The following is a 13,085-nucleotide window of genomic DNA, read 5'->3' on the forward strand; positions in this document are numbered from 1 at the left end:
GCAGACATAAGAGGCGTTTAAGGCACCAGGGCCTCTTCAAAAAACAGTTAGTGCAAAGAGAAGCCTACACTTCAAAGCCCAGCATGCAAAACAGAGCAGGAAGTACTGGAACCCAGCCAGGAAGTGAGGAGAGAGAGCCTGCTGCGTTTACAAGAGGGACATGAGGAGAAAAGGCCCACTGTGAAGGTTTACGACACACCCTACGGAGAGGATACCAACACACTTGCTACGACTACAACACTACAGACTGAGAAGAACAGGAGGAAAGATGGGGAGAGATAAACAGAACTGCATATGAGCAACCGGCAACAGGAAACAACAAGTTAACAAGAAATGATGAGCCATTAATGAGCTTGTGGAAGGAAGAGTTCACCCAAAAATGAAAACTCATCCTTATGTCATTCCAATGATGACAAGAGCTTTCAAGCTTCAAACATGACAACAAAAGAATTACAAATTATTCATTTGCTTGTTTTTTTTTTGTATTTATAGCTATATCAGAATCAAAGACTTTATTCATTAAACATTAATAGTATTAGTTTGTTTGTTTTTTATTAATCGCCATATCAGAATCAAAGACTATATTTATGATCAAAATAAACAAAATACAAATTATTTATTTGTTTGTTTGTTTAATATTTTATTGCTATATAAGAATCAAAGGCTATAATCATGATTTAAAAATAAACAAACACAATGTGTTTATTCATTTGTTTGTTCCTTTAATGCTATATCAAAATCAAGGTCTATATTCATCGTAAACATATAATAAAACAATATACAATTGTCCACAGTTTTCTATTGTAATGACATGAGAATGAGTAAATTATTATACAACTCATTTATGGGTGAACTATAAGTAAAACACAGATTTGTGAGAAAGAAACATGTTTTAGGCACTTAAAAAAAACATACATTTGATTGCTATTGAATGTGAAGCTTGTTAGTTTTTAAGAGTGTGATAGTTCACCCAAGAACAAAAAAAAATAAAGTCATATTGATTGGATTTGAAACCGTATGTAAATAATGGCATACTTTTCATTTTTGGTGAACTATCATCTCTTCAAATGAAAAGAAAGAAATGAAAAGCAGCACATTTACCGGTTTTCCTCTGTCGTCTGTTGAGCAGTTCGTTGAGTGCACTCCGAAATCGTTTGGCTTCCTCTTCACTGGCAAAGTTGAGGCCCATCTGACAAGACTAAAGAGCAAAACACACCATATGATCAATAAAGACGGATCATATTCTCACTAATGCAAAAAGCAGTTTTACAAGAATGACAAGAAGCGACTAGCCAAACAAACATTTTTCCACAGAACATCTCTGGCTAGTTCTCTGTTTGCTTTCTTGCTAATGGTCAACAATGTAAAAAAATGAAGAAAAAGGACTTACATCTCCTGCGAAGGTAATGAAGTATGATCTCGAACTATTGATCATGAAATTATTGTAGAGCTCCTGCTCAAACTTTGTTTTTCCATCCTGCAAAAAGTAGAAACAAGATATTGTAAATCTATGTAATTTCAACAGTTGGCACTGGCTTTATTTAAATTCTAACAGGAATAGTATAAAGAGGAAGGGAAATGCAGGGAAACGAGGGGGTTAAAGGGATAGTTCACCCTGCAGAGAAAACTAACGGCCAAGGGCAAGAATTTCGTTAAATAATACATTCAATTTCGGGCTTGTTTTTTTCCAAACCCTACCGTATACCCCCAAAACACTTGCGATATATGGCACGTGTCGCATGGGATTGTTCTGTGATACTTTTGCGTCTTTTTTAAAAAGCTTGATGCTGGTCGCTATTCACTGCCATTATATGGATGAGCGAGCAAACTTTTTATTTATTTATTCTCCTTTTGTGGTCCATAAAGAAAAGAAGGGCATAGGGCATTACAACAACACCAGGGTGAGTAAATGACTTCATTTTCATTTTAGGGTGAACTATCCCTTTAACCAAAAGTTCCACGGAAATTTGTTGGAGCACATGCACTAACTGATAGGTCACAGATCTGTTATTTTTACAATTTATTCATCTCCGAGAGCTCACCTTGTTATCAAAGACACGGATATAATAAGACCTCTGAGGGTTGTCTTTCACCAAACAGGCCACGCCACAGCACCTCTTGGCCCAGGACGAGCCCCTGTCCGCCCCATACACCTGGACCACCGCTGAGCACAATGTCTGCAAAAAGATGAACAATCATGAACTGCGTGAAAAAGAAAACTACACAATTATGAGACACTTTTCTTTTCAAAATATGAAGCCCTTAAACACACATGAACTTATAAATAAATATAAATATGATGGAAATTCTCAAGTAATCCTTAAAACATCCAATATTCTTAAAACCTAAAGGTTTTCAAGGAAGGGGAGGGAGGGAGGGAGGGAGGGAGGGAGGAAGGAAGGAAGGAAGGAAGGAAGGAAGGAAGGAAGGAAGGAAGGAAGGAAGGAAGGAAGGAAGGATAGATGGAAGGAAGGAAGGAAGAAAGAAAGGGAGGAAGAGAGGAAGGGAGGGATGGAGGGAGGGATGGAGGGAGGGAGGAAGAGAGGAAGGGAGGAAGGAAGGGAGGGAGGAAGGGAGGGAGGAAGAGAGGAAGGGAGGGAGGAAGAGAGGAAGGGAGGGAGGAAGGGATGGAGGGAGGAAGAAAGGAAGGGAGGAAGAAAGGAAGGGAGGGAGGGAGGGAGGAAGGGAGGGAGGAAGGAAGGAAGGGAGGGAGGAAGGGAGGGAGGAAGGGAGGGAGGAAGGGAGGGAGGAAGGGAGGAAGAGAGGAAGGAAGGGAGGGAGGAAGGGAGGGAGGAAGGGAGGAAGAGAGGAAGGGAGGAAGGGAGGAAGAGAGGAAGAAAGGAAGGAAGGGAGGAAGAGAGGAAGGGAGGAAGATAGGAAGGGAGGAAGAGAGGAAGGGAATAATGTGGCTGGATTCTACATTGCTTTGGAATACAGAAATGTATTATTATTAGTTTGTTCCTTTGATTCATTCAGATATAGCAATAAATAAAGACGTTATTAATGGTAAAACATTAAGAACATTTGTTTATATTTGTTTTTTTAATCATCGCCATCTCAAAATCAAAGGCTGTATTTATGGTGAAAATAAATAAATGAAAATAATTTATTTATTAGTTCGTTTATTTATTTATTGCTATATCAGAAGTCAATATTCATTGTAAAAAATACTAAAAACAATAAACAATTGTATTTTGTTTTGTAATGACATGATTAAATAAATACATAATTAGTAAAACTACACAATTATTTTAGAAGCATCCTAAAAATAAGTCGAAATTAAGAACAAAATTGTTTTGTTTTTCTTCAAAAAAAGCCCTAAAGCACACACTACATAAAAGCATACTTATAATAAATATATACATAGAAATATTATGTAACTTCCACTAATCCATTAAAGGTTCTCCAATTCTAAAGTTTTTCATTCATTCATAAATAAATGTATGTTAGACCCAAATTATACAAACCAAAAAGCCTATGTTCATATTCTAGACATCTAGAGAAATTGTACAAAAATATATTTTTCCCAGAAGTCAGTGTATGAATACTGCATGATGTTCTTTGCGCCACACACTGGCCACTGCAGATAAGAAGTACTGCTGTCATTTAAACTGCAGTCAAGCACTTGGAGACACTCTTGATGGGGCATTTTATTCCCCCTCCACTGTGACTCTTACTCTAAGAGTGTCAGCGTTCCACAGCAGCATTTCAAACACCCTTTTACAGGACATGGGTTAACTTCCAAAGAGAAAAATAGGCCAGAATCTTGGCAATACTGTCATAGGGAGGACAGCCAAGATCTCACAGAAGATGAAATATTTTCCATGGACCAGTAACACACACACACACACACACACACACACACACACTGAGCAATTATAGAAGACCCAAAAAACAACAACCTTGTCCTGCACTTTACCGTACACTTTAGATGGGAACAACTTTTCTGATGAAAGCGTAACACCACTGATCATTGAACAAAACCTAAAAACATTTTAATTAAATCTCTGATCAATATGGACTTAAAGTACAAATTAAGAAACCTTCCTGTCAGTAGCACTGATCAACAACAACACATCAAATAAATAAATAAATAATCAATATATTCAATAATCAAAAGTACTCTGATCAACTAACAGAAAAAAATAATAAACAGATGAATCAATTATCAAAAGTAATACGATACGTAATAACTAAATATTAAAAGTAATTAACAGGATTAAAGTAATTTAATTGGATTAATCCTGTTGGATTAAGAAATAATAAACTGATTGATAGGTTCTCAAAAGTAACAACAGATTAATAATTTATAAAGGCAAACTATCAAACAATTTAATTTGTTAATCTGCTGATTCTAATTAATCAATTATCAAAAGTAAACGGATTATCAACTAAACAAATATTTCTAAAAGCAATACAATTAATTGATTGAAATGTTCAATTGATTATAAACTGATAATCAATTTATGAAATAAGGTTCTCAAAAGTAAGATTAATCAGACAAATATCAAAGTAAAATACTTCACAAAATAAACTACAAAAGTCAAAATTGATCAGACATTTCATAATCTTTGACTTTTAATCAATTAATCTGCTGATTATTTCTCCACTTAATCAATCATCAAAAGCAAAACCTGTTTTAACCAAAGAAAGAACAAACAATCAGTTAATCAGTCTGTTCAAAGTGTATTGTCGTGATCATTCATCTGAAAGTCTGAAACATCTACCAGTAACAACAGCACATGCAAATATTTCATAAATCAACAAATAACTATAAATGTACAATTACATTTACTTAGAGACCGGCAGATAGAGAGAATGCTGTAACCAGTCCTGCCACGTCAATAACAAAAGCATTGATGAAACAAGACTTCCCTGAACAAGACTGAACACTCAGCATTTATTCTGTCTTGGCTGGCCGAGTGATTCAAAGACATCGTACAGCTACCGTATTCAGAGTTCATCGAGTTCAAGAAAGAGTCGAGTTTCCATATGACATGAACGATGAACGTTCTTTGGATTCAAAGCCACCGAACACGCTCATACTGATATGCAATCCTATATGCTTGATCGATCAGCTGGGTTTAATCGCACTCAATAACACTGAACAGTGGGAATGATGGATGTACGGCAGGCTTTTCCATGTTAACTGCATCCGTACGGCATTCCTGTGCGCAAAAGTCTTTGCCAAGAACACAAATGCGTATTAAAGACATGTTTCCCCTACTTTCACAGGGATCAGCGTCTTTATGTCAGAATTTGGTTTGCTTGGAAACCTGATTCTGGATCAGTACTGGCTCAGCAGCCCTATTCATTAAAGCTCAAATCTCCATGGAAAGGAGGCAGATCAGTTCACTTCCTGTCCTCAAAGACTGCTGATCACACACAACCCACCCCCAACCCCTATCTTTTTCCTTCTCTCACTATTGTGCGATTTGGACACCATCCACCCTCTGCCCTTGGTTTTCGGTGCCGGTTCGGGACACAGTGATGAATGAACCCATGACTGCTGGATCTTGGCCCCAAACAACGTGTCTCATATTTAGTCATTCCCTGTGAAAGCCCACTTTATGGCCTGGCTCTTGGCTGCCGTTCCTGGATTGACACTGCTCGCTTACGGACGCTCTTCGCTTCCACCTAGACATGGACGAGCAACTTAAGTAGGTCTGATGGGAAAGAATGGCATATTTGTGAATCAGATTTCATGCGAAATACGTAAAAGAAACACTTGTTTCATTGCCAAGCTAATTTCCATTTCTACAGTCCGCGCAGACTCTAATTTTAAAACCATTTTAACCCAATTTAATTAGGCACCAGCAGTCCAAGTATATTACTATCAAAAAGACCATCTATATCCAAACTCTACTAAAGAGCCGTTTACAAGACATCGTTTTCAACTGAAAGCTTATAAGCGTTTTAGCCATTCATTTACACGTCAATGGCGTTTTGGGGGCTGAAAACTTTTGAAAACAGGTTTCAAAGAGCAAGTTGAGAACGATACCGTTATCATCTCTGTGTAAACTACCTAAATACGAATTTGTGAAAATGGTGACGTCATGCGTATTACGTAGTGTATCTTTGCAAAGTGACGTCGCCAACTACTGGCTAGGCATGATAATACAGTTTTTTTAGACGTTTTTGACATCGTTGTCGTCTGCATGTGAAAAAACGCAATGGAAAAACATTTCTGTTTTTAGTGCATTGTTGTAGAGCTGGGCCGTAAATCGATTTACGATTCGATTTTTTTTAAATCAAGTAGAATTTCTATAACTCTGTGTGTTAATCATTCTTTTGTGTGTTAAACACAATCTGCTTAATACAGACAACTTCATTATAAAGAAAAACAACAAATCCAAAAAATATATGATCATAATCTATGACAAAAATGCTATTATAAACTAGATTAGTGGATAATTCAGCAGTAAAATTTAGTCTAGAAAAATCACAAGTGCACAATATAGTTTGTGACCTGCTTAAAATGTGACTTGTCAGCTGTCTTCTGCTGCAAGAGGAATTTGGGAAAAATACGGAAACATTACTAAAATATGCTTCCTTGTAGGGCAATGGACAGGAAATTTCTAACAAGAGCAACAGGGTACATTTCACTCAAAGCATACAGTGAAAGGTATTTGGACACTTTTGGATATTTAACCACTTGGCTATAGTTTTTAAGCCATGTACTGAGCAATGATTTTAAACTAACTTTTGTCAAGGTGATTTCTAGTTTCTCAAGCTCACACAGAATAACCACAGGTTATTGAATCTACCTGAATCTAGTTCACTAGGTTATTGAATCACAGGTTATTGAATCTTTTAGGGGAAAAAAGGTTCAATATAGAACCATAGGGTTCTTGACTCAATATTAAAAAACCCTTTGAGCCAAAAAGGTTCTAAACCACGATAAATGTCTTACTACTTTCATTTTTAACGGATTATTTCAATTTTTTCCAGTGATCAAGTATGTTTACGAGTAAGGTTGGGAATCAAAAATCAATTCCATATCAGTTACTTACGGTCAGGAATCAGATCATTTTTCTAAAATTAAAATGTGTTCACTGTGTGCATTTTAATGTAGTTTTAAACCATTCAAGCACAAGACGACACGAAAGAGAACTCAATTCGGCACTCACACGCCATTTTCTGTGCTGGGCACATCCAGAGCGTGCGCGCAAAAAGCCGCCTCTCGGATAGTGCGCAAACACTGAATTAAGTTCTCTTTCGCGGCTTCTTGCACTTGAATTTAATTATTTATTTATTATTTTAAATGAGCTTTTTTTTTGTATCATTTTATTAATATTAGACTTTTAAGAAATTCAATAATTTAAATGATACTGAATTTAAAAAATAAAATAAAATAACCACACTTTTATTGAAAGTAACACTAAAATTGGACATACATCCAAAACCAAAAATACCATGTATCCAAAATTTTGATACATCATCTCTAGGGTTGGGTATCGTTTGGGTTTTATCCGATTCCAGTACCTACTCGGTATTTTTTAAACGGTTCCGGTGCTTAAACGGTTCTTAAATCGGTACTTAAGAAAATGAAACCGCACACACTTTATCAAAAAAATAATACCCTTTTATTTACAGGGCCAAACTGGACACAATATTAACTTAAATCTTTAAACAATATAAATACAAGTAACATATGGTAATAATAAAACCAATATAAAATAAAAATTCATATTTACATAATATCAAATGAAACAATATTGTATCAAACAATGTAATAATACTGGAGATTAATAGAGATTACTAACAGGCAGAGCTGCCAACTCTCACGCATTGACCGTGAGACTCAAGGCCAATTTATACTTCTGCGTCGAGTGTACGCCGTAGTGTACGGCGTGGGCTACGCACGTAGGCGACGCCGTCATGAGCATTTATACTTCTGCGTTTAGGTCTGCGTTGCTCTGCAGTACAGCGCCGAAACGCTAGTTGGCGGCGGAGGGTTTTAATGTTCCACTGTGTTTAGATTCCTCGCGGCAAGAAGAAGAAGATTCCTCGCGGCTGTTTTGAGTTTAGGTTACTACAAGCAATGGCGACTGAAAGAGAGCAGATCATGTTGGAGTTGGAGCTTATCGAGGTGGAAAAGGTAAATTTTTAGTTTTTTTTAACAGTTTCGCTGTACTTAGAATTTAAAAATGGCGGGCGGTGCAGAAGAACACGCCGGAAATGCATAGGAGGAAACGCGATGCTACCAAGCCGACCAATCACAGATCTTGCGGTCCGCGTCGTCGCGACGTGTAGTTACATTTTTGAGGAGGTGCGCGTCAGGTTACGGCGAAGGGTACGGCGTATGGTACGCGTCTGTGCGTATGCTACGCCGTACCTACTGCGCGCACCCGACGCAGAAGTATAAATTGGCCTTCACGCAAATGACCCTTTTCACACAGAAAAATCGCGGACAAAGAGGACACTGACAGACAAGACAGAGAAGGTTACTTTTGATATGGAACAAATCCACAGCTGTCAGATTCTGTCAATATTTTTACGAGATTCACACAATAAATAACGTTTTTGGCTCTTTGAAATGTGACAGATCGCTGTGCGTCAGTTCAAACGGCACGTGATACAGCAGCCTACAAATTCACTGCTTCTTAGCTACGCAGCGCTGAGTGAACCTATGAAAGAGAACATCTCTGGTTACTGGTGTAACATATCCCTCAATAGGGAACGGGACGCTGCCAAGCTCCTCGCGCTGCCGACCAGCTTCCTTTTTCGGCAGAGAAATCTGAGGAGCAGATGGCGCGCGCGCCAACATAGTATGACGACGTAAGTGCGTCGATGCGGCGCCCGCGCCATCAGCCAATGAATTGGCTTGATTCTATATGGGATTCAGACTATCGGCAGATCGGCACACCCAGAGGGCGTTCTGACACGTAATTTTACACGTGAAATGCAGCCAAACCTTGTGAGAAAGAGCGCGCATGCGAGACAGAAGAAACTGTGCTCCAAACTGTGTAGCACCATGTAGCACACGCACGGCGGAGAGAGAGCGAGCGAGAGACCTTGTGTGTGTGTGTGTGTGTGTGCGCGCGTGTGTGCCTAATGAAATTAGGCACCGAAATCAGGCACCGATATTTTCGTTCTTATTCGGTCTGGTTACTACCGTTTACGTCGGAACCGGTTCCCTATTGGCACCGAGTTTCGGTACCCAACCCTAATCATCTCTACATAAAATGATCCCATGACTGGACCCCCTAAAAGGTTCTACATATGAAGTGCCTGACAGAACTCTTTATGAACCTTTCCTTCTAAGAGTGTGTAGTTCATCACATTAACTATAAACATGTTCTACTAACATTTGATAACCAGAAAGAAAATGTGTCTTCATTTTGATCAGTACGTAAGATTTTATCAAATTGAAACTTCTCTTTGCAAAATGTTTTGATCAAAAAGTGTGTTTGTTGTTCCAAACCTGGATGAAACAATCATGTTGTTCCAAACCTGTATGAGTTTCTTTCTTCTGTTGAACACAAAAGAAGATATTTTAAAGAACGTTGGTAACCAGACAGTTGACGGTAGCCATTGACTTTGGCTAGTTATTTTTTTCCTGGAAGTCAACGGCTACCGTCAAATGTTTGATTGATTACCCATATTCCTCAAAATATCTTCTTTTGTGTTCAACAGAAGAAATAAACTCATACAGGGTTGGAACAACTTGAGGGTGTGTAAATGATCACATTTTCATGTTTAGGTGAACTATCCTTTAAAGTGTCCACTCCAAATAGGCTAGCCTACTTCTTGGGACCACTGGAACTATCGGTCCTCAAGTAGGACATAGAAAAAAAACTAGACTGACTAGACTAAATATCTCCACTGTCAATCATTTAAAGCTAAAAGATAGAATTACAAACACAAACTTTTCTTTGTTAGCAAATTGATGAAGTAGTTGCTGATAGTGGGGTCATCGACTACTACACATCACTGAATATCATTAAACTAACTAACTATTGGAGAATAAATGAATAATCACTTGAGACACACAGCAAAAAGAGTCTTGCTATTTGTACTGCAACTAAACCCAGTGATTGATAGACAGATAGATAGATAGATAGATAGATAGATAGATAGATAGATAGATAGATAGATAGATAGATAGATAGATTTGGTGGAGTTTAAGGGTCATCTGAGACAGTAGTCTACATACAGTAACTGTGACTGGTAAGCTGCCTACATAAACAGCACAGTTCAGCATCACAGGCACGTGCATCATTTGCATCATTTAGCTGACTCAGAATGCACTTATGATGCTGTCTACGTAGGCAGCTCACTAGGTTTTTCGACGATTTATTGCTTTACTCAAGCAAAAGGCCTATTACCATCTACTCTGATATCACAATGTATTATTACAAACTCTCAATCATACTAATATCGTATACAACTAATTTCACTCACAAGAGTCTCATACCCTTGACAGTCAGGAGGAGAATATCCCCAATGCGCCCTATGGACATCACAAGCGCGTTAAAAGACAACTGCCCTTGCCAGAACTCACAGCCTTTCGTTTGCATCTCATCTCGGGATACTTTAAAAGCAGGGTGATTTGCATTTGCACTTGCGGTTAAAGGACCACGGATCGGCCGTGAGAGAGTAAACACAACTTACGATGCATTTCCTGCCCAGGTAGTTGAACAGGCAGTCGTTCTCCTGCGGGGTCAGAAGCAGAGAGCCCACATTAGCCACCCTCCTCTGGGGCGGGTGGCCGCTCATGTTGAAGGATGAGGCGGATGAACTCGAGCGTTTGTCTCGTATTAGATTATTTTATGTGCAATCACAGATCAACATGGCCTGCGCTCGGTTCATCCCGTAAGGAATTCCGCTTACAAGTTGACCCAATGCGGTGTTGCCCTCAATGCACGGGGGGTGCAGATGTGACTCGTTAAATCCTGCGGGTTATTTATTCTTTAATTCTTCCACTTTTGACAGACTGCATAATATAAACTTTCATCCCGAACTCAGTCCCAAAGCAAAACGGTCCTTCAATCCAACATGGCAGCAGGACGGTAGAGTTCAAGGCGCACTTCGGGAAAGGGCGGAATTAAATTTGGTCGCGCTAGGTATAAGCTTCATTTGTAGAACCATACACATTAGTTATTATTTAGTTATAGAAATAAATATATTTAAATTACTAAAAACTCGGTTTAGTGTCTTAACATGAGTGAATATTAATAAAAACATTGATACGTAGAAACCAAACCCCTCTGTTTAGCAGAATGATCTGTCCCTGTTTTCCCGTGCCTCCTGCAGAATGCGGACGGGATGAGGCGGAGTGTTTGATTCCTTGTTTTTCGGAGTCGACTCCGATTCCCGACTCCCACCGTAGGAGTGTAAAAGCTGGGGAGTGGGGACGGAGGTATAATTAACGTAATTGGCTGTTATTTAATTGTAAATGAGCTATACGTATTGTAAAACTCTGTGACTATAAAGTCGTTTCTGCGAAAGTGACAGCTCTCTTGCGATTTCAGACACAGCAACGGAGTCGACAACGAGAGTCGATTCCTATACTGGAGTCGACTCCGACACTTGAGGGTTTTTAAGAGTTGAGGAATCGACTCTTTTGGAGTCGACTCGACTCCCATCACTAGGCGGAGTTTCTGAGGCAGAGGGTGGAGCACAACGCCGTCATTGATAGAAGGAGAATATAGTATTTAACGGAGCTGATGCTGTGATTTAAAGATAGGGTAACTATATTGATGTTTTATAAACCGGGTGATCCCTATTCTGGCCTCTGAAAGGTTAATATGCTACAGCGTAAAAATCCATTAGCTAGAGCCGAGGTATGACGATTCACAAAATCACTACTGCTCCTTTAGCCGATTATTATTGTTACAGCAACATCCTAACAGAGACTCAAGATTCTAGTGGAAGGATTCCACGTAATTTTCCTCATAGTAAATGGCTTTATAATGAAAATATGTGTTAATATTGAACTTGAAGAAATATTGATGTCTTTGCAGAAAGTAGCCTACAAAGCAATTTTATTAAATTAAACACATTAAAATTATTAGGAAAAAAGATTACAAAATCTAAAGTAAAAATGTAAATTGCCTACATATAAAATATATCAAAATATGAATATAAAAAAAGAATATGTACAAATATAATACTAAACTTTATAGAAGCCTATATATATGATCTATAATTCTAATTTGTGAAGGAGTACATTTTTTTAAAATAATTTAACAACTAATTTATAGGATGTTTTATATCATTAATTGGTAACTTTTAATCTTTTAATCTTGTATTCTCTTGAATTCTTGATCATTTATATAAATAAAACCCAGCACAAAATCCTGGAAGTTGAGCCAACGTGATATGTTTTATAAGGTGAAAGTCTGGCTTTCCCCAGTCCAGACTATAAACTATTTGGAAATTTTTTGTCACTAATCAAAACCATTCTATTTGGAGGATAACACACTGCTAAGTGTGGCTGCTGCATGTTTAGGCAGTCTTTTCTTATGAGATAATGATGACCTCAGTTTTCCATGGAGATTCAGCACATTCTACACTGTTATTACAGAGTAAAAACTTCACGTCGACATAGTCATTTGGGTGTAATTACTAAGAAGGCAAGATAAAGAGCTATCACTTTAAACCATGTGACCAAAAACTTCTGGAGCCAGAAACTAAATCCCCACACTTGTAGCATCACATAACACAATTATTATTATTGCTTTTCACAGCTATACTTTTTATTCATAATGCCTGTTTTATGTAACAGCCATCAGGGGCAGTGTTCACCTTGTTCTTCCCTCGATAATTAAATGGAGAAAGGAGAGGAAAAAAGGAGACAGATGGAGGATCTTGTTTGTAAGCGGAGCCCTGCCAGGGGCCACCTGGCCTGCTGTTAAACTATCTATCTATCTCACCTGGCCTGCTGTTAAACTCTATCTATCTATCTATCTATCTATCTATCTATCTATCTATCTATCTATCTATCTATCTATCTATCTATCTATCTATCTATCTATCTATCTATCTATCTATCTATCTATCTATCTGTCTATCTGTCTGTCTGTCTATCTATCTATCTATCTATCTATCTATCTATCTATCTATCTATCTATCTATCT

At 38.1% G+C, this 13,085-nt stretch overlaps 1 protein-coding gene across 2 annotated transcripts in view; it reads right to left on the reverse strand.

Moving 5' to 3' along the window:
* Nucleotides 1-11,024, reverse strand: part of wasla (WASP like actin nucleation promoting factor a) — a 26,902-nt gene extending 15,878 nt beyond the window's left edge. The window contains exons 1-4 of one of the 2 annotated variants that reach the window (XM_056271891.1): nucleotides 10,618-11,024; nucleotides 2,043-2,177; nucleotides 1,391-1,477; nucleotides 1,102-1,198 (exon numbers count right to left, since the gene is read on the reverse strand). In XM_056271891.1, coding sequence (XP_056127866.1) covers nucleotides 1,102-1,198; nucleotides 1,391-1,477; nucleotides 2,043-2,177; nucleotides 10,618-10,722 — 424 coding nt within the window. In that variant the 5' untranslated portion in view covers nucleotides 10,723-11,024. The remainder of the gene's footprint in view (nucleotides 1-1,101; nucleotides 1,199-1,390; nucleotides 1,478-2,042; nucleotides 2,178-10,617) is intronic. The other variant, XM_056271890.1, reaches the window with a different exon arrangement.
* Between the last annotated feature and the right edge of the window lie 2,061 nt (nucleotides 11,025-13,085).

The sequence above is a fragment of the Rhinichthys klamathensis genome, unplaced genomic scaffold (genome assembly GCF_029890125.1).
Source record: "Rhinichthys klamathensis goyatoka isolate OS25496 unplaced genomic scaffold, OSU_Roscu_1.1 h1tg000328l_1, whole genome shotgun sequence".
NCBI lineage: Eukaryota > Metazoa > Chordata > Actinopteri > Cypriniformes > Leuciscidae > Rhinichthys > Rhinichthys klamathensis.